The sequence below is a fragment of the Ochotona curzoniae genome, unplaced genomic scaffold, assembly GCF_017591425.1.
Source record: "Ochotona curzoniae isolate NIBS_2020 unplaced genomic scaffold, NIBS_Ocur_1.0 contig_66, whole genome shotgun sequence".
Taxonomy (NCBI): Eukaryota; Metazoa; Chordata; class Mammalia; order Lagomorpha; family Ochotonidae; genus Ochotona; species Ochotona curzoniae.
Genome location: NW_024466512.1, coordinates 2632779 through 2652640, shown reverse-complemented (window position 1 = coordinate 2652640; position 19862 = coordinate 2632779). Strand labels below are relative to the sequence as shown.

General features: G+C 57.9%; 1 protein-coding gene across 7 annotated transcripts in view; it reads left to right on the top strand.

The window, feature by feature from the left end:
- Positions 1–15976, top strand: part of PTPRE (protein tyrosine phosphatase receptor type E) — a 31201-nt gene extending 15225 nt beyond the window's left edge. For 5 of the 7 annotated variants that reach the window (XM_040991932.1, XM_040991929.1, XM_040991934.1 and 2 more), the window contains 12 exons: positions 184–281; positions 2011–2130; positions 3469–3632; positions 4452–4587; positions 4960–5109; positions 5387–5480; positions 5998–6074; positions 7072–7206; positions 8235–8360; positions 8962–9128; positions 10576–10711; positions 13520–15976. In XM_040991932.1, the coding sequence (XP_040847866.1) occupies positions 184–281; positions 2011–2130; positions 3469–3632; positions 4452–4587; positions 4960–5109; positions 5387–5480; positions 5998–6074; positions 7072–7206; positions 8235–8360; positions 8962–9128; positions 10576–10711; positions 13520–13594 (1478 nt within the window). In that variant the 3' untranslated portion in view covers positions 13595–15976. The remainder of the gene's footprint in view (positions 1–183; positions 282–2010; positions 2131–3468; positions 3633–4451; positions 4588–4959; positions 5110–5386; positions 5481–5997; positions 6075–7071; positions 7207–8234; positions 8361–8961; positions 9129–10575; positions 10712–13519) is intronic. The other 2 variants (XM_040991931.1, XM_040991930.1) reach the window with 2 other exon arrangements.
- Positions 15977–19862: the final 3886 nt, after the last annotated feature.

The following is a 19862-nucleotide window of genomic DNA, read 5'->3' as shown; positions in this document are numbered from 1 at the left end:
ACCCAGACGGGTCTCTCCCTTTAACTCCCCAGAGGTGTCCCAGCTGGAGTGGAACAAGTGAGAGACACAGGTGGGAGGACAGGGACCTGTGGGTCCCTCCTGGCCTCACTGAGTTGGGGTGAGGGAGCCCAGCACCCTGGGGTCACCGCCGCCCTCATGCCGCCCCGTCTGCTCCCCGCGCAGGCCCGAAGCAGGAGACGGTGGACGACTTCTGGAGGATGATCTGGGAGCAGAAGTCGGCCACCATCGTCATGCTGACCAACCTGAAGGAAAGGAAGGAGGTGGGTGGGCAGGGGCGGGCAGGCACCTGCTGCAGGCCACACCGCACCACCCGGGCACCCTGCAGCCCCCACTGCAGCAGGCGTCAAGGGGCCTGGGACTCCAGGCCTAGTGCCCTGGGCATGTCACGTGCCCAGCCACAGCCCACAGGTGAACGGCAGCCCAGAGCACCGTGTGGAAGGTGGCCTGCCCTGGGGACCCCGCAAGGAGCGGAAACCGTGCCCTTTTGTGCCTCCTGTGCCAGCCTTGCTTTTGGGACCGCAGTACCCCTGGGGCCAGGAGCAAGGGCCTGCGAGCGAGGTTGAGAGGAGGGCATGGGGAGCCCTGGGCCTGCCCACAGTGAGCACAGATCCCAGATTACAAAACCAAACAGGAGGGATGGGCGGCAGCCCTGGCAGCAAGTTCCAGCAGGAAGGGCCTCTTGCCTGCCCTCCGGGGCTGCACGTCGGCCCTCTGGGACCTGCCAGTGCTGGCCTGGCCCCAGAGGCCACCTCACGGCGCACGGGTTGGCATCTGGCTGTGCCAGGCGCGCCCACACCCTGGAGCTCCGGGAGAAGCCGCAGCCTCTGGTTTCCGGTAGGAGATAAGATGGGGTTGTTTTTGCTTTGTTTTCCAAGCAACTCTGTTTCCAGGCAGCTAAGACCAGCACTCCCCGCTGTGCAGTCCCTGCCGTGGCCATCCAGGGAGGGGAACTCCTGGTGGCAGGCCCCATGACCCAGCCGCTCCCCCACGCGCGGAACGGGAAGTCAGGTCCTCCGCAGGGCGCTGGGGTCTCGGGGGCGGCCTTCCCGCCTTGGCCAAGGCGCCCTGTTGCCGGGTTACAGCTCTGCCCCCAGCTCCTCCCCCGTTCTTTCCATTCCGGTGACTCAGTGCCGCCCTGCTGGTGCGGCTCCGCCCTCTCGGATGAAATCGCTTCTCCTCCGTCCAGTTCCCTTTTTCTCCGTCACTTACGCTTCTCTTGCGGTCTCCTTGACGCCCACATCCTGAGCATTGCAATATACAGCTACCCCGGACCCTGTGCTCAGGCGGAGGGCGTGGGGGCAGCCAGGGCGCGCGGTCCTGGCGAGGCCTGGGCAGGCTCAGTGCCTGGAGACACTGCAGAGTGTTGGCGGGGAAAAGCTTGTCCCACATACCACACTCGGGTGCAGGTGTGTGGCCAGCTCCGCTAAGGAGTATTCCCCACTGGGCCTTGGCACCAGGCGCATCAATGCCAGAGCCAGCCTGGCCTTGGCCAGAAGCCCATGCCACCTCTAGGTGGGCCCCCGTCCTGCGGGTATTCCCCGCGGAGGGAGCACAGGCCACGGGAGGAGTGGCCCCTGGCTGGTGATCGCTGTGGTTTGGGTTTCCCAGGTTGGGCAGATAAAGGCTAGCCCCTAAAGGATAGCCCCTTCTGCCTCCACCCTGCTCTATGCTGCGCTCCCGCTCCAGCAATTCCTGTCCTAGCAAACACACAGCGGCTTGGACTCCTTGCGGGTCTATGATGGGTTTGACTTGGTGCTGGGTGAGGAACCGCCTGAGCTCTGGTCCCTGTGCGTGGGGCTGGGGGAGTGCCGAGAGCTGACCCGCAGAGCCCTTTGCCCCCGCAGGTAGAGGTGGCCGTGAGCGCGCCCCAGTCCCCTTGTCCCTGTATGTGGGGGCGGCCGTGAGCGCGCCCCAGCCCCGTTGTCCCTGTGGGTGGGGGCGGCCGTGAGCGCGCCCCAGCCCCGTTGTCCCTGGCCTTGCTCTCTGCAGGAGAAGTGCTGTCAGTACTGGCCCGACCAGGGCTGCTGGACCTACGGGAACATCCGCGTGTGCGTGGAGGACTGCGTGGCCTTGGTGGACTACACCATTCGCAAGTTCTGCATTCAGCCAGTAAGTCCGGCAGCTGCGTGGCTCAGGGAGGCTCGTGGGGGGTGGTGGGGGGCTGTGGGGGCCGTGGGAGGCTCGTCGGGGCCGTGGGGGGCTCGTGGGGGCCGTGGGGGGTTTGTGGGGGCCGTGGGAGCCATGGGGGGCTCATGGGATTCGTGGGGTTCGTGGGGGGCTCGTGGGGGCCGTGGGGGGCCCGTGGGGGGCCCGTGGGGGCCATGTCACAGTGCACAGGCCTTGGTGTGTGCAGTGTGAATGGACATGTCGGTACACACAGACACAGGCCCCCCGTGTGCAGTGTGTGTGCTCACGTGTGCATGTGTGTGCTCATGTGTGCAGTGTGTGTGCTCACATGTGTGCTCCCAGGCCTCCATGTGTGCCCATATATGCACGTGACAGGGCACAGGCTGCTGTGTATGTGCCAGGCTTTCCCCTGCCCCGCACAGCGGTGACTCGGGGAGAGGGCACGGCTGGAGGGCTGGGCGTGCGGCCAGGCTTGGTTCCTGCTGGGTGGTCAGTGGGTTTGAGACGTGAGTCTGCTGAGGGTCGCGAGCCCCTGGCCCTCAGGTACCCTCTGAACCTCCCCACTCCCCGGAGCAGATCGGCGTCCCTGGGTCACGCCCCACGCTGCAGTGAGGGGAGTCGTAAACCACTGAGTCATGCCGCAGTGCTCGTTTTTCAGTTATATCCACCAGTTTTCAGAAGAAATCAAGGCAGATTTCAATAAAATAAAGCCTGCGTACAAGGTTGATGGCATGATGACGTAAGAGATTACGTGACAGTCACTGAAGGCGTGGATTTTGTCAGGGAGATGTGAGCCGCAGTAAGGGGCAAGAGGGGCTTCTTGTGCCCATGTTCCCTGGTTACCTGACTCCAGGACACGTGCACACACGGTCACACACACACACACACACACACATGCACACTCAGGCTTTCACATGGTCACAGGACACACACATGCAGAGTCCCCCACTGCCTGGAGCAGGGACACCACACCAGGAGTGTGAGCCCAGCGACGTCCTGACGGGGGGAGGGCTGGGGCTGGCCACGTCCCACTTCCACACACCGAGACGGCGCAGGGAGCCCATGCTGTGTGCTGGCAGTCGCTGAGGACACTGGCCTGCCGTGGGGCCATGCAGGTGCGGTCCCTGAACGTGGCCCACAGCCCCTGGGAGTGGCCGGCTGGGGGAAGGCCGTCTCCCCTCCCGGCACGTAGCCCCCAGCTCCACAGCCTGTAGTGCGTTGATGGCGGAGGGAGGGCTTGAACTCTCCCGAGAGGACGCTGCGGTGGGAGGATGAGGATGGTCCTGCCTGCTTACATGCCGCATCCCTGTGTCCCCGCAGCAGCTGCCCGATGGCTGCAGAGCCCCACGACTGGTCTCGCAGCTGCACTTCACCAGCTGGCCGGACTTCGGGGTGCCCTTCACCCCCATCGGGATGCTCAAATTCCTCAAGAAGGTGAAGACCCTCAACCCCACGCATGCGGGGCCCATTGTGGTCCACTGCAGGTAGGTCTGAGCCAGTCATGGCAGCAGCTCTTGACTCTGGTGGACCCATGTCCAGGCAGGCCAAGGGTGCCCCTGGCAGCCTGGGCACAAGAACCCCAGGCAGGACGAGAGGGCAGCCTCACCCCGGACATGCTCCGTGAGGAGAGAAGCCCACTTCCGTGGCATCCATGGGGGAGGCTATTGTGGGAAAGCAGCAGCAGCCCAGCGGCCCTGGCTGACGGTGGAGCCGGCTGACAGTCCCCTTGGGCCCAGGGTCACCTGGGGAGCAGCACCCTCTACAGCGCACCTGAGCGGGGAAGGTCAGAGCAGGCTGTCCTCTGCGTCTGCCTTGGTTTCCATCTCTGCCAAGAGCCCTGCCCGGCCCCCTGCTGGCCCCTGCGGAGACCCGCTGTCAGCCACTGGTTGCTTCTGAACTATCTCCTCATTGCCAGGGCTGCAGGTGCCCTGCAGCTGTGCCAGGTGTGCAGGGAGAGGAGTCACGGCTGTCACCAAGTCCCACAGAAACCCAGGCATCAGGCCTTGCTTGGTCATGTAACAGGGGTCACTTGAGACACATCACTGACTCAGCTGCATGGATCTTGGAGCGGTGACACAGTGGCAAAGCCTGGGAAGAGAGAAAGAAATGACCCTCTCAGCCCCGGCCGAGCTCCCCAGCACAGCTCTCCAAACCCTTACACGGGATTGGAAAACGTGTCCCTGAGGCTGCAGCGCCCTCTGGTGGCTGCGCCGTCGATCGGCCCCCTAGAGAAGCTGGACGGGGTGTCCGAGGCGGCATTCCCTGGGGTCCGCTTCAGGGTGGCCCCTCTCCTCCCTCTGAAGCGCGGGTGTGGGCCGCACGGGCACTTTCATTGTCATCGATGCCATGATGGCCATGATGCACGCTGAGCAGAAGGTCGACGTCTTCGAGTTCGTGTCGCGCATCCGAAACCAGCGGCCCCAGATGGTGCAGACAGACGTGAGTGGCAGACCCCGGGCACCTGGCGTTGTCACAGCTCACGACCCCTGCCCCCACAGAAGACCCCCGATCTGCCTGGCAGGTGGCGAGCAGACCTGAGCACCCCCTGTTCCGACCGTTTCACTTGCTGCCCTGCCTCTGCCTTCCCCCTCTTGTCCTTGTGGCACGTGGGGTGGCCATGCTGCCCCAGGAAGATGCAGGAGAGGACCCGGCTGGTGCCCTCCCTGAATGCCAGGCTCAGCCCTTGTCCCCCAGGAAGTTGGGCGCTGTCATCCTGCAGGGCCACTCCTCGCACTGGCAGGAAGCTGAGCATGGGCCCCTGGGGGTGCAGGGATGTGGCGGGGTCAGGGAGCAGCCTTGTGCTTCTCGCAGATGCAGTACACGTTCATTTACCAAGCCTTGCTGGAGTACTACCTCTACGGAGACACGGAGCTGGACGTGTCCTCCCTGGAAAAGCACCTGCAGACCCTGCACAGCAGCACCACGCACTTCGACAAGATCGGACTGGAGGAGGAATTCCGGGTGGGTGCTGGTGGGGTGTGGGTCTGTGTCCAGGATGGGCAGCAGGGGAAACCTCAGGCAACTCGGGCTCCACTTAGCCATCCTTGCAACGGGCCCAAGACACAGCCAGGGAGTGGGCGGCAGCAGGGTTTTTTTCTCCCGGGCCTGGGGAGAGTCCTTGAGGTGGGAGCAGGTGCTTGCGCGTGCCGACGCCCAGGGAGGCCCCATCGCCCTGGGAGGCCCTGCTCGGCGGCCGCGTCTGAGTCTGAGCAGCGTCCTTGTGTCTCCCTGACTGCAGAAACTGACAAACGTGCGGATCCTGAAGGAGGACATGAGGACAGGAAGCCTGCCGGCCAACATGAAGAAGGCCAGAGTGATCCAGATTATCCCCTGTAAGCAGCCCGGGACCCCGCGGGCCGCTCACTCCCGCCAAGTTCAGAGCCAGGGCTCCTGGGGCAGCAGAGGTCCATGGGGAGACCCTAGGGGGCTCAGGCAGGCAGTTCGGGACCTGGACTCAGAGGTGGCAGGGGTGGCGGGCCTGGACTACAGGGATGCTCCAGGAAGCCTGGAGGTTCACTGCCTCAGTGGCTGCTCCTGTGAGCCAGGTGGGCACGGTCCCAGCACAGGGGCAAGCGAGAGCCGTGCACGCACCGAGGAGGAGGGGACGAGAGGCTGTGTCAGACCTAAAGCAGGCTCCACCGAGGTGTCCAGAAGGCTGTGGCCTGCTGAGAGCCTGTGGGGGTGGGGGCAGCTGCCCAGGCTGTCTCCTTGCCCTGTGTGAGAGGACGTCCCGGGAGCTGGCTTTGCCCAGGGCTGGGCAAGGGGCCGTGTGTTGGAGACGCGTGCGGCCGCGGGAGCAGGTGTGCCAGGCGGGAGTGCTTGTGCGCTAACCGGGGTGTGCTTTTACAGATGACTTCAACCGAGTGATTCTCTCCATGAAACGGGGCCAGGAGCACACAGACTACATCAACGCGTCCTTCATAGACGTACGTACGCCAGCCCCCTGGCACCTGCGCCTGTGCCACCACGTCCTCCCTCCTTGGCTCAGCACCTGATTCTGTGTAACTTCTCCAGAAACTCAGCCCTTTTGTTAGGACAGAGAATCACTCCAAGATGAGTGGGCAGAGCAGGTGTTGGGTGCGGCACACTGGGCTGCCCTTGGGACGCCCACACGCCATAGCACAGTGCTGTGATGGGCCTCAGTGCACCTGCCACCGAGCTGCCTGCTAACGCTCGTGGGAGGCCGCAGGCGGGCACTGAGGACTGGAGCCTGTGCCACCCGTGTGGGACGCCACGTTGAGCTCCTGGCTGCCAGCCTGGGCCAGCTCTGGCAGGCGTTCGGGAGTGAACCAGTAGATGGAAGAGCTGCTCTCCCTCTCCCCTGTTCTGCCTTTCGAATAAGAATGAATAAGTGAACGTTTTACACAACGGATGCACAGTGGCCTTTGGAGGTGGCGGCTGTAGACTTGCTGTTTAGTGTCAGCTCCTTTGCCTTCCTGCCTCACACGGTCAGTTGTTGTCGTTCCCATGTAGGTGGCACAGGGGCACTTTACCCCCCAGTGCTTGCTGCCACTCATGGGCAGCGCTGTTGCTGAGGTCAGGGCCTGGAAGCACAGGCTTTCCGCACGCAGTGGTGTCAGTGAAAGGAGGGCAATAACATCCAGGCCCACACTGGGGTTTCCATCTGCAGATGAGGTCAGAGGGTGGTGGCCGAGGTCCCCCAGCTGCCAGCCCAGGGCCCAGCTCTGCACCACCACCATGTGGATGTGACTGTCATGGTCAGGAGCCTACCACAGCCCTCGCTACCAGGAGCTGTTCAAAGATGGCACCAACAGACCACCTTGGGGGTGTTCCCTGCTGCGTGGGCCCTGTGTGTGCAGAGTGGGGTCTAGCTCAGGTTGGGGCAGGTGGAAAGGCGCCACCACACAGGCTGTGGCCCTGGGCCGGCAGGAGGTTGGCCCCTGACCTCTGCTCCCCCCACAGGGCTACCGGCACAAGGATTACTTCATAGCCACGCAGGGGCCGCTGGCGCACACGGTCGAGGACTTCTGGCGGATGGTGTGGGAGTGCAAGTGCCACACGATCGTAATGCTGACGGAGGTTCAGGAGAGAGAGCAGGTGAGGCCGCTGCCCAGGCTGCGCCCCTGAGGCCGCCGCTGCCCAGTTGGGCTGTGGCACCTGCTTCCTGTGCCCACGTGTGAACGAGGCCACGTGCTCCATGAGGAGCGTGCAAGCTGAGACGCAAGCTGCTGTGTCCTAAGCTCTCCTTTTCCGGATGCAGGCAGGCTCTCCAGCGCCATGCCGGCTTCCTGAGCCCACGCTGAGGTCCTGCTTTTTGCTTTGGTCAAGGTCACAACCTGTTGAGGAAAAAGGCCTTTGTTTGCTTTTGCAAACACGAAGCCTCCGGCGTAGGTATTACGCCCAACTGATGCATCTGCCCGCTTTGCAGAGAGCTGTCGGTGGCCTGTTTGTGTTGACTTAATCACAAAGTAAACACACCTGGGCCACCGCCCAACAGCCAAGCCAAACCTTCGTCAGCGACCTGTGTTCTGGAGGTCTCCCGAGACGTGCCACAGCTCCACATTAAAACAGGAGTGTGTTGGGATGTGCAAAACTTGATGCCTGTGCCTTCCGTGACATGCGTTATCAGGAACTTTAGAAAGGCCCCCTCACCTCAGCCTCCGCATGCACTTCCGCTGGCTGGGAAGCCGCTTCCCCAGCTCTGTGTCCAGCCAGCTCCGGACGCTGCTGTGGATCAAAGCTGCATGCCAGCGTGCGTGCGAGCGAGCGTGCGTGTGAGCGTGGCTGCGAGCGTGGGTGCCAGCGTGCGTGCCAGCGTGGGTGCCAGCATGCGTGCAAGCGTGCATGCCAGCATGCGTGCGAGCGTGGCTGCGTGCGTGCCAGCGTGCGTGTGAGTGTGGCTGCGAGCGTGGGTGCCAGCATGCGTGCAAGCGTGGGTGCCAGCGTGCGTGCAAGCGTGCGTGCCAGCGTGGTCTGTTTCTGGGCTCCCCTTGCTCAGCAGGTGCTCACGGGCGTTGGCATCTGTGTGCTCACTCAGAGGAAATGCGTTAGACAATGTCACGAAGGCAGCACTTGCAGCAGCAGATTCTTGCTGTGGGACTCAGAGCTTTGTCTCGCCCCCTAAGGATAAATGCTACCAGTACTGGCCGACAGAGGGCTCAGTGGTCCACGGAGACATAACCATCGAAATCAAGAGCGACTCGCTCTCCGAGGGAATCAGCGTGCGGGACTTCCTGGTGACCTGCAGTCAGGTATGGCCAACACAGCTCGCAAGCCCCTGTCTTGCCCTTGCCCTTCCCAGTCCCCAGCTGGCTGGGAGCCGCCTCAGCTGGGTCCTGCCTCATCCCTGCTGCTCTGCTGGGATGAACTGTGGCTGGGCACAGTCCGCCTTCCCAGGGCCCTCGCTGGTCCCTGGCTCTGTTGCTCTGTGCGTGTGCTGGGCAGGGAACGGAGGCTCTGATGAGCCAGGCTGAGGTGGCTCACCGTGGGTCCCAGTCAGCCACACAGGCCCAGTGCCTGTCTGCTCCACGTCCTGGCTGCTGGACCCAGGCCTCCGATGGGAAACACCGGGCCCCAGCTTCTCCAGGGAGGTTCGTTTTTCTCAAGCTGCCCAGGACCCTAGAAGGGGTTGGCCAGGGCCTGTCCGGGGCTCTCCTCAGGGTGTCATGCAGTCAGCCCTTGGGCTTCTTCAGATGAGCAGGGCCACACGGCATGGCCTCGGACGCTCAAGTCGCACAGGTGGGGCATGGGAGCCCCAGAGGCCCAGGGAGGGTTCTGAGTCTCTCACCTACCTCGGAAGGGCAGGTTGAGCCTGCGAAGTGGCCCGGCATAAGCCCTCCTTCCTGCCCACAGTCCCTGGCCCACCAGGAGGAGCAGGCCCGTGTGGTACGCCAGTTCCACTTCCACGGCTGGCCCGAGATCGGCATCCCCGCCGAGGGCAAAGGCATGATCGACCTCATCACGGCCGTGCAGAAGCAGCAGCAGCAGACGGGCAACCACCCCATCACCGTGCACTGCAGGTGAGCGGCAGCCCAGGCCCCGGGCGTGGGGGAGCCTGGGCCCTGCGCAGCCTGCCACTGCCCGGGTCTGTCTGAGGCACACTGCTGGCACACACACACACACCTCTCCAGCGCCATCCGTGCCCATGTGGAACGCCCTGGGCAGAGTCAGGGATAGACCCAGCTCACAGTTCTATGCTTCTGCGTTCCAGCAGATGCACATCTGTCCCCGGTCCCCTGTCTTCTGCTTCTGGCTGCCCCCACCCTCTCCGCTCTGCTTGTCAAGCTGGGTGAGGCCACATGTGTAGTCCAGGCGGGGGTGACTAAAGAAGGCTGGAGCCACCCTAGTCCTGAAGTTGGGCCAAGGGCCGAGAGGCACACACAGGCACAGCCCGGCACGGATGGGCATCCCGGTGAGGACCTGCGTTAGCCGCATATGGAGAGCGGGAGTCGGCATTTGGCCACACAGAAGGACCCACCCGCTCACCCACCTTCCTCTGTGCCTGGTGGGGCTCTAGTCTTGCCTAGCCCCTTGGCCAGTGACCTGGGTTACTGCTGCTGAGCTGGTTCAAAAGTAGGAATTTGGGCTGCTTTTATTCCTTGAAAAAAAGATTTATTTTTAGAGTCAGCATTAGAGAGAGAGAAAAAAATGTTCCATCCGCTGGTTCAATCCCCAGATGGCCACCATAGCCACAGCTGGGCCAGGCCAAAGCCAGAGCCAGGGGCTTCACTTCCGTGTTCAGTTTACTGGACTTTTCCAGAATGAGCCTGGTTCTTCCCTGCTCACCCTCTGCAAGCCCAGGCTGTGAGCGTCACCTGTGTAGTCCCTTGGGGTGCAAAGTGAACGAGGTCCCGCAGGGGGGTTCCTGGGAACACAGCCGCGGGCACAGACTCTGCAGCAGGATAGGGTCCTAGGCCAAACCTCCTGGAGAGATTCCAGGGCCTCGGCACCTGCTCATCCCACAGGGCCCTGGGCGAGGCAGCCAATCTCTCCTCCTTTGCACCTTCCTTCCTGGGCAGTCTGAGGAGAGCCTGGCACCCGCTCATGAGGGGTGTGTGCAGAGGCGGGCAGACAAGCTTTTCATGCCATCATGCATGGAAGAGCTGACCACTGCCATCTGACCGTTCCTAGAAACAGGTGCCCTCTTAGCATCCTCTACCTGCTGCCTTCCGGCAACACCTGTTTCTGACTTGCACCTGGTGCAGGGAGGAGAGTCTGGGACCGCCTGCACCTGGCGGATGGGACATGGTCCCCTGTGCCGCTCCAGGGAGCGGGTCACAGCAGCGAGGCTGAGGACTCTCTCCATGGGTCCTGATGCATTGCTCGGGAGTCCTGTGCACTGGTACCTGGCGGAGGGCCTTAGCAGCTGTCCAGGCCACACACCTGGTTTCCCTGGTGAGCGGGGTCAGTGCTGACCGCACGGGCAGGTGTGAGGAGAGGGCGTTCATGAGTCGCTTCTCCCTGCAGCGCTGGGGCCGGGCGCACCGGCACGTTCATCGCCCTCAGCAACGTTCTGGAGCGAGTCAAGGCCGAGGGGCTCTTAGATGTCTTCCAAGCCGTGAAGAGCTTACGGCTGCAGAGGCCACACATGGTGCAAACTCTGGTAAGGAGCTCCAGAAGGGATGTGCCCGGAAGTCAGGAATGGTGGCCTGTGTTTGGTGTCTGGTTCATGAGCGTAGTCCGGTGTATGGAGCAGTGGGAAGGTGAGATTTTGAAGGAAGGCCAACTACAGCTTTGCACAAGATCCCCGGGCTCCCTCTCCCTCTGAGGTCACTGACTCCACAAAGGAGTTTCTGGATCAGGAATAGAAACGGGACGAGCAGCCTCGGAATGGAATCCAGTTGGTAGCTGGGGGCCACTTTCTCTTTCCAGCTGTTTCCCTGTGCTTAGTTCAACCCCCGACTTCCCCAGGACCACACCCTGTGAATACAGCTCCTTCTCGGTGGTTTAAAGGAAGCCGTGTTTAGTCGGCTGAGCCCTGTGGTTCTCGAGCTGGGCTCCAGGAGGTCCTCCCACTCACAGCTGGCCTGTCTGGGGCTCCAGGAACCTGGCCTTGCTGCTTCTCATCTCCAATTCCTTTCCATGAAAGATGGGGGTGGTGGTCCTGCCTGTAAGGTGACTGAACAAAGCTTGCTATAGATACGTCAGGGACAGCGAGAGTGGCTGGCACCCAGGAGGTGCCCGTGCCCAGCCACCAGTGGCTCAGGGCCTCACTGCCGCTCATGTGTGAGATCTGGGTTGGGCTCCAGCCCCCTGGCTGCTTGGGGCACTGAGGAAGTGAACCAGAAGATGGAAGATTTCTCTCTGTCTCTTTGTTTTGAATACATTTTTTAAACAATAGAAATTTAAACAAATATGTTGGCTTATCACCTAGTCCCATCCCCAGCACACAGGCTGTGCGCCAAGCAAGCAGGTGGTGAAGGGTGACAGCCAGCCAGCTGTGGGGCACCTGCCTTTGGATCCTAGCACCACAAAGGGACTGAGTGTCCTGCTGCCCTCCCATCCAGGGTGGTTCTCTGGCAGCCCAGACCTTCAGGTGCTGTCACAGTGAGAAGTAACTCCACCTGACCCCAGACCTGAAGGGCTTCGTCACTGCCGTGTGCCAGAGCTGCCCGCTGGCAGGTGGCAGGGCTGTTGGCCAGAAACACAGCAAAGGAGTGCTTGTTGGAATGCAGGCTGCCCTCATGGCAGCCACGTGCCAGTTCCCAGTGACTGGCTGCCTTGGGGCAGACCTGCTGTCTTAACAGCCCTACTTGACCTTTGATCCAGACCTGCTTTTCCAAAGACCACTCAGGTGTTTGCCGGCCTTGATTTAAATGTCCATCTGCATGTCTGGCAGTGTGACCAAGGTGTACCACCCTGAGCCATGGCCTCCAATCCTGGCACCCCAGACGCCAGGCAGGGCGGTCAGCAGTGGGCACGTGGGTTTGGGTGGAAGCCAGGAGTGACAAGTTAGCGCCTCCACTTCCAGCCCAGATAGGAGCCAGCTCTGCTCGCCAGCTGGCCGAGCTTCCTGTAGGGCAAGCCAAAAGCCAGTGAGCTCACACTGAGGCTTGCCCCTCCCCGGGGGGCTGGTGACCAGGAACCCCCCTTGTCCTTCAGGAGCCTGTGGTCACGTGGGAAGCTGGCAGAGGATACCTCTGTCTGTTCTTGGCTCTCCAGAACCCTTCTATGCTCCCTCTGTCATCGTTATAACATCATTCATGGACCCTGTGTAATGGCCAGGTTGAAAGTTAACCTACGATGGATGCACTGTGTTTCTGGTCCTGCCTGTGGTTGCCTTGGCAAAGCGCGGACACATGATTCTGTAGATGTTTTCCAGCCATTTCAGAATCAAGTTATTCCCTTTTTTTTCCCAAGATGTATGTATTTGTTTATTTGAAAGGCAGCATTACAGAGAGATAGCGAGATCTTCCTTCTGTTGGTTCACTCCGCATGTGGCCGCAACTGGCAGGTCTGGGCCAGACCAAAGGCAGGAGCCCGGGGCTTCCTCGCATCTCCTACGTGGGTGAAGGGGCCTGACCACTTAGCCCATCTTCTGTTGCTTTCCTGGGCCATTAGCAGGGAGCTTGATCGGAAGTGGAATAGCCAGGATTTGAACCAGTGAATATCTGGGATGCCTGTCTCAGCTTTGCCCCAAGACCAAAGTTGGTGACCCAGCGTTTCTTTCTCTAGAACAGTAACCTCCATTCCATCCTGGCCAGACTGAACCTGGGCAGGACTGGGCGGGAGGAATTCCTGATGGTTCATGGCCTGAAAACCAAGAACCGTGTGGCCCGTGTGAGGAGAGCTGACCTCAGCGTGTCAAACGGGCTGCTGAGGACAGCTCTGGGTGCCTCCTCCCGGGCTCTGGCAGCCATGTCCCTCAGGTGCCAGGACCCAGACTGCCGGGACAGGCAGCTTAGCAGGTCCTGACCAAAGCTTGCAGTGCCTGTCCTGCTGATGACTGGGGATGCCAGTGTGGATTACAGACAAGGCCTTCTGTCCAGGCAAGGCTTGGTCCCCTGACTCTGCAGAAACTGAACAGAGAAACCTGTCTCTGTTGTAGAATTAATCTCCAGAACAATCCAGCTTCCGACTCCCCTTTCCTCCTCCTTCTTGCTACGTTGTGGCATTTCCGAGTTTGTACTCTCCTCCTTAACTTCAGAAGTGGTTCTTTTCCTTTGTGAATAAGAAAACAAAGACATTTTATTCAGGCTGTTCTAAAATACACTAATTGGAAACCCAACATGGGCATTTTCTACATGAGAAAATGTAGAATTAGCTTCAGAGTGCAAGCTAAGTTATAGAACAGAAGCCGTTGTGTGTAGGCAGTGCCACGTCTCTGTGAATACATGGTTGGCGTCTTCTCCTTCGTTAATGGGGTACTTTTTGGGAAATATTTTAATAACTCCCTGTTTTTCTTTTTTAGGAACAGTATGAATTCTGCTACAAAGTGGTACAAGATTTTATCGATATATTTTCTGATTATGCTAATTTCAAATGAAGATTCCTGCCTTAAACTATTTTTTAATTTAATGGTCAGTATATTTTGTAAAAACACATTAATTTATTTCGTAGTTCACATTACGACGCTCCCTTGTCTCTGTGTATATTTTGTTACGCTTTACGAGACTTGCTGTGATGAAGTCATTCAATCCTAAAGACCCTTTTCTAAACTTGGAATAACATTAAGCTCAGATAATATGCCACCAAATATATATTTCTGCTAATATCAGCAAATATCTTGCATTTCATTAGATTCATATCACTTCAACACCTGTGTGTTGTCAGTTTTAATGTGCCAAGTGTGCTTGGGTGAGATGCTGACCACGGGGCCCCTCGAGGTCCCTCCACGCTGGCTTACCTGGCGCTGTCCTGGCAGCCCCGAGCAGCCGCCTTCTGCAAAGCCAGCTCTGTGGATGCGTTCTCAGTGGGGACTCTGGGCAAGGCCCGTGCTCGGCCCCAGGACATCCCCGCACATCTGGATCCTGGCCAACTTCTCATCCTGCACGCACAGTGGAGTAGCCAGGGACTGCGCAGTCCTCTTGGCACATGCACTCGCCCAAGGTGAGTCTGTGCCACCTTGCCTCGGTGGATGTGAGGCCGGGCAGCACAGCTAGCTGCTGCGGCCACCTGCCTGGTGCCGCTTGCCCTGTTTCCTTGCAGGCTCGCCGAGGGGTGCCGCCTGTCCCGACGTCGGGTGACCCTGGGCACACACGGGACTAGAAACAGCCTTGACATTTTCTGAGAAACATTTTGGTATTTAACAATTTCTTGTAAAAAGACTTTATATAAGAAGAGAAATCTTAAAATCTAGATTTGTACTTTTTTTTTTAAAGTCCCCCTTCTATGTGTTTAATAAAAGAAAAAGGAGGCATGCTTGCCCTAAAGGCTAGCTTATTTTGAGGCAAAAAGAAAAAAAAAACCTACTGAGATCTTTGACCTTTGACACTGGATATTGTGAAGTTTCCCCTGACAGTGAGGACTGGCTGAGGGGTGTATGTGAACGTGGGAACAGCTAATTTAATTGTAATGATCTTTCCATGGTCATTATATACCCAGAGAATGAGCACAATACCGAAATGAAGACAACTGGTCTATCTTACGGAACTCACTTCATATGTGTCTTTTTGGTACCTCTTTTGCTGCTCCAACAAGTTATAAAGGCCTTACGTGACATTTCCATTGATAACTGACCGTGCCCTCCTGTGGCAATGCTCACCTGCTTCTGGGTGGTGTGCGCAGCTCACGGGCAGCCGAGCTGCCAACCGTGCCGCTGCCCGAGCCCCATCCCAGCTGGAAGGACAGAGGCAGCTGTGCTGCCCCGTGGTCACCAGCAGCTGCAGCCCTGGCTCCCCTGGTGCCGTCTGATCGCCCCCCTCTACAAAGCAAGGGAGAGGATGTGGGAGGGGTCTTGATGTGCCAGTTGGCGGCCCATGTTGGGGCTGTGAAGGCCCCAAGCCCCGATGCCTTTGTTTACTGAGGAGGGGGCATCCACATGTTTACTGATGAGTCCATGTGTCCCTGAGTCCTGGAACAGCCTGCTTGTTAGTGGATGGGTACGCCCGAGCTCCCGGCACGGTCGGAGGGCATGGACCCAGGCCCGGGGTTAGCAGTCCTTGGCAGACTTCCTTGCAGCCCTCTTGTAGCAAAAAGTCCCTTAAGGGCGCTCTCTCCGGAGAGAGTCCTGCTTGCAAGTCTTCCCATCCCCTTGGAGGAGCCCCAGGGTTCTGCCTTTTCCCAGTTCTCCCTCACCCCGGACGATTCCAGAAACGAAGGTTGAGCCAGGGCCACGGACCACGGCCACCCTGCCCTTCACACAGGCCACCTTCCTTGGAGCAGCTGCCTGGGGAGAGAAGAGGCCACCGAGAGCTTCTGCAACTCCTGAAGGACCGCCCTCCTTCAGCCACAGAATGTCCAGGTGGACAAGGGGCGCCAGGGCGGCCAGGCTCTCCCTGCTGCATGCCGTTGCATTGCAAAGCCAAGGAGCGGTCAGCAGACTCGCTCTGATCCGCACCCGACGGTCACTGTGTGACTCCCCCTGCTGGACGCATGAAGAACGTGCACCCGCGTCCTCAAAGGTACTTTTTGTTTCTAGAGACTTTCAAAAGAACTTGAACTGTGTTTCTTCTTGGGAGACACGCCTGTGCCATTCTTTGAGAAATGTCTGCTTACTGATTTTTTTGTTTGTTTATTTAACTAGGTTGTGTTTATGTGCGATCTTGCGTGCATGTATTACAGTTCCAATTTGTTTCCTTTTATTCCATGTATAATTTGATCTTGCCCTTCCTACAATGCCAGTGAATGTTGCTGAATTCTTTGTATATGCAAACTGCAAGATCTAAAAGCATTCTGACACAAGGATAAACTTCCACTTTGACTACCAGCCTGTGACTCCTTGCAGTTGCTTCTTTCCATCCGTGTGCCTGATGCCGTTGGACACACCCTCCCAATTCGGTTTTTTAAGGCGAGTTTGTGACTTTGTAAATGCAGCCCCAGAGCAGTGGCTGCCAAGTGAGGAGTGAGTGAGAGGCCACCTGGCCACCGGGCAGTGCGAGGGCACAGCGCTGCCTGGGTGCACAGACGCGTAGCTGCAGGGAGCAGGCCCAGGGTGCACCCCAGGGAGCCCTGGCACCCCAGGGAGCTGCACACAGGCCCTGCACTGGGGCAGTGACCTGTCAGGCTTGCCGGAGTAACTGACAACTGCTTTAAAATCCACAGCTGAAGTCCTTCTGCTTAAGATTTTCTCCTAGACCCCACAACCTCTCAGACGCTCTCCCCCTACCCTGCCCTCAGGTGGACACATCCTTATGGCCCTGCTGAGTCCCTGCCTGCTCTGTCCCCCCGCCCCGTCCTCTGGTTTTTCCTTCAGCTGCTCTGGGCTTCACGGGGCATGTGGTGACATTGTTCTTGCTGTTGGTTGTCTGATGCGCCCTGTTCTATTGATGCCAGTGGACCACGTATCTTGTACGGTGGTTAGGGTACCACTGGAGGGGGCCTGCTCTGTGGCCAGCATCCCGCCTGGGTACCAGGTCATGTTCGGCCGCTCCACTTCTGATCTAACTTCCTGATGATGGCCTGGGGAAGCAGAGGAGGGTGATCGAGTGTTTGGGCTCCTGTCTCCACGTGGGAGAGCCAGACGAAGCTGCTGGCTCAGCCCTGCATAGAGTGAACCAATAATCAAAGATTCCCCTATCTCCCTTTCTAAGTGTGAGTAATTGTGACTTTCAAATAAATAAACAAGTCTTTAAGGGGGGTGCTGGCACAATGGCTCAACTGGCTAATCCTCTACTTGTAACTGCCAGTGTCCCATATGGGCACAGGCAGGCACTGGTTTGCGTCCCGACTGTACCATTTCCCATCCAGCTCCCTGCTTGTGGCCTGCAAAAGCAGTGGAGGACAGCCCAAAGCCTTGGGACCCTGCACTCGCGTGGGAGGCCCAGGAGTTACTGGCTCTTGGCTTTGGGTCGAGCTTAGCTCTGGTTGTTGCAACCACTTCAAGAATAAATCAACAACAAAGCTCTCTCTCTCCTTCTCCCTGTAGATCTCCCTTTCCAACAAAAATAAGTCTTAAAAAGTGATTGCCACTCATTTGGGGGAGTAGTCTATAATCTGGAGATTATACTTTTTAGGATGAAACCTGTCACTACGTACAACTTCATGAGCCTTCTCAGATGACAGGTTTGCAAACAGGCAGACAACCAACAAGATTTTCAGAAGTTCTTCTGTTAAAAATTAGGTAAATTAAAAAAAAAAGATGCAGTAAAATCATTGGAAGGATTATACTGCCTCACTAAGATAATAAACTTTTTCTAAGCAAGAAAGATTTTTACATGTTCATATTATATAACATGGGACAAAAAACTAGAGTAAAAGCATGAGTCCAACAGTTGACACAATTAAATGGGGGAGGAGCAACAGAGCGGCACAGCAAGCTAATCCAACATCCTATATCAGCGCTTGTTCGAGTCCCGGCTGCCCCACTTCCCACCCAGCTACCTGCTTGTGGCCTGGGAGAGCAGCCAAGGACGGCCCAAAGCCTTGGGTCCCTGATCCACGTGGGAGACCCGGAAGAAGCTCCTGGCTCCCATCTTCTCATCAGCTCGGTTCTGGTCGTTGCAGCCAGTTGGGGAGGGAACCAGTGATGGGAGATGTCTCTCGTTAAAGCCTGCCTTTCAAAGAAAATTATAACAAAACGTATGTGCTTAACGTTTTTAAAGGTAGAGCTGTCACTTTGGTTGTTTGAAAATGCAGTTTAACAAGTGAATGCGTATTATATGATTTTGCTGCTGACGAGTTTGTAACGTGCTTACGACGACACGTGGTCGTGTTGTGGTGTGGGTCGGTTGGTGGACGTGGTGATGCACACGGGACTCCCGCTCACTGCTGCGTGCTGGTACCACTCCATGACACCACTGACCCCGGGTCACATCCCATTCACTTTGTTTCCCTTCTTCCTGTTGAAACCAGACTGAGTCTGGGCAACTTGAAAGCTGGCTGCTCTGCTCTTAACTGTTTCTTTGCATCATTCATGACCTGGGGGGTTTAACTGTTCAGTAGTGTGTGGGCTCAAGAAAACAGACACATTAGTCAGGGCTTATGTTCCAAGTTCCCTCTCCTCCACAGGAAAATCCCTAACGATACAGAATTTACGAGCCAAGGGAAATGTTCTGGAGCTGTAGGCATTTGATAAACACATTCATCTTCTGCTGATGACGATAATTAGCATGTCTTGATGTTTACCAAGCTGCAGGCAGAATGCTAAATACTTGACACATATTGTCTCATTGAGTCCTCTCAACCACCCTGCGAGCTTGGCCCCATGGCACAGACAGAACTGTCTAGCAACGTTAAGACCTGTGCAAGGTCACACAGCTAGAAAAGAGACTGAAAGCCGAACCCCACCTTCTGACCCCCATGGCTGGGTTCAGGAGGCATTTGTAGCCTGCAAGGGTACAGAGCAAACCAGACAGGGCATGAACTGTGAGAACGGAGAAAGGAGCACCGTGCGTGACCTGGAGCAGCAGCAGCAGCAGCAGGAAGGCTTTGAACATGGGGGACTGACCAGTATCGGTCTGGGGTGACCTCAGCCACCAAAGTGGGGACAGTCTTGGCTCCGCTTGAGTCTAGCTTCCTGCTAATTCACACGATGCCGGGTGGCAGGCGGCTCACATGACTGGGTCCCTGTCCCTCAGGAAAGACCCGAGTGAGTTCCCGGCTCCCAAGTCTACTGCAGGCATCTGGAGTGAACTAGCAAGTGAAGCTTCCCTCCCTCCCTTCTCAGCTTAAATAAGAGCCCCACATGAAGCATCAGGTCGGGGATGCCCCTCGGATCCCACTAGAGGCATGCCATGTCCACTGCCTGGGGCCAGGGCTTGAAGTCAGATTGAGATCTAAAGTTGGGAACGGGTTGATGAGCAGTTCATGCAATGCAGAGTACAAGCCGAATGAAAGCTTCACTGCAATGGAATCATCACACATACGGAAAGACAGGTGTCAGAGAAGCACCTCCCTCCTGGTAGTTCTGTGCCTTCATGAATGTAATGGCTTTCTAGTTTGCAGACTACAGACAGCTCCGCGGAGGAAAGGCACGGGAAAGACAGTGACCATGCCCTAACACACTACAACAGGGAACGGGGCAGTCCCTGGAGTGTGACTCTAACAGCTCAGCTGCCAGCTTTCTACAAAACCCCAGAAATGGCATATCCCAGCCACACAACCTTGTATTGCTCTTAGCTGAAACAGCTGTCTTCATGGAGTTACCCGTTTGCAGTGGAGACATCGTGCCAGCAGCTGACATCAAGGGACCAGCAGCTGAGGCCCGAATCGCTGCGTGGTCAAGTCTGAGCAAAGTTTTCTCTTCCCTTCCTTGGTGCTTAGGGGATGCCAAACCACAATCGTACTCACATTTGAGGACCTTCCTCTGGCACTGATATAAATTCCATTCTCCAGCACCAGCGAGCCCCACGCCCTAGCCTGCAGCTCTCCCAGGACCTCAGGGTTGCTGGCTGAAACAACAGCTAGTGCCCTGGGTCACACCTCCGCTGCCGCGCCCACCAGATACATCAGGGTGGCAGGTAGGTTCCAACTATCAAGGCTTATTCTTGCAAGAATGAACGTGGCCATGAAGAGTTATTGACCAAGTCGCTGGCCAGCCATGTCCGTTGGAGAGGTAAGGACCCCAAACCGCCTCACATTGGCTCTCTCCCCTGTCAGCTGCTTTTCTTTTCCATACTCTATAATAAAGGTACCTTGTCTCAAGACCCTGGTTG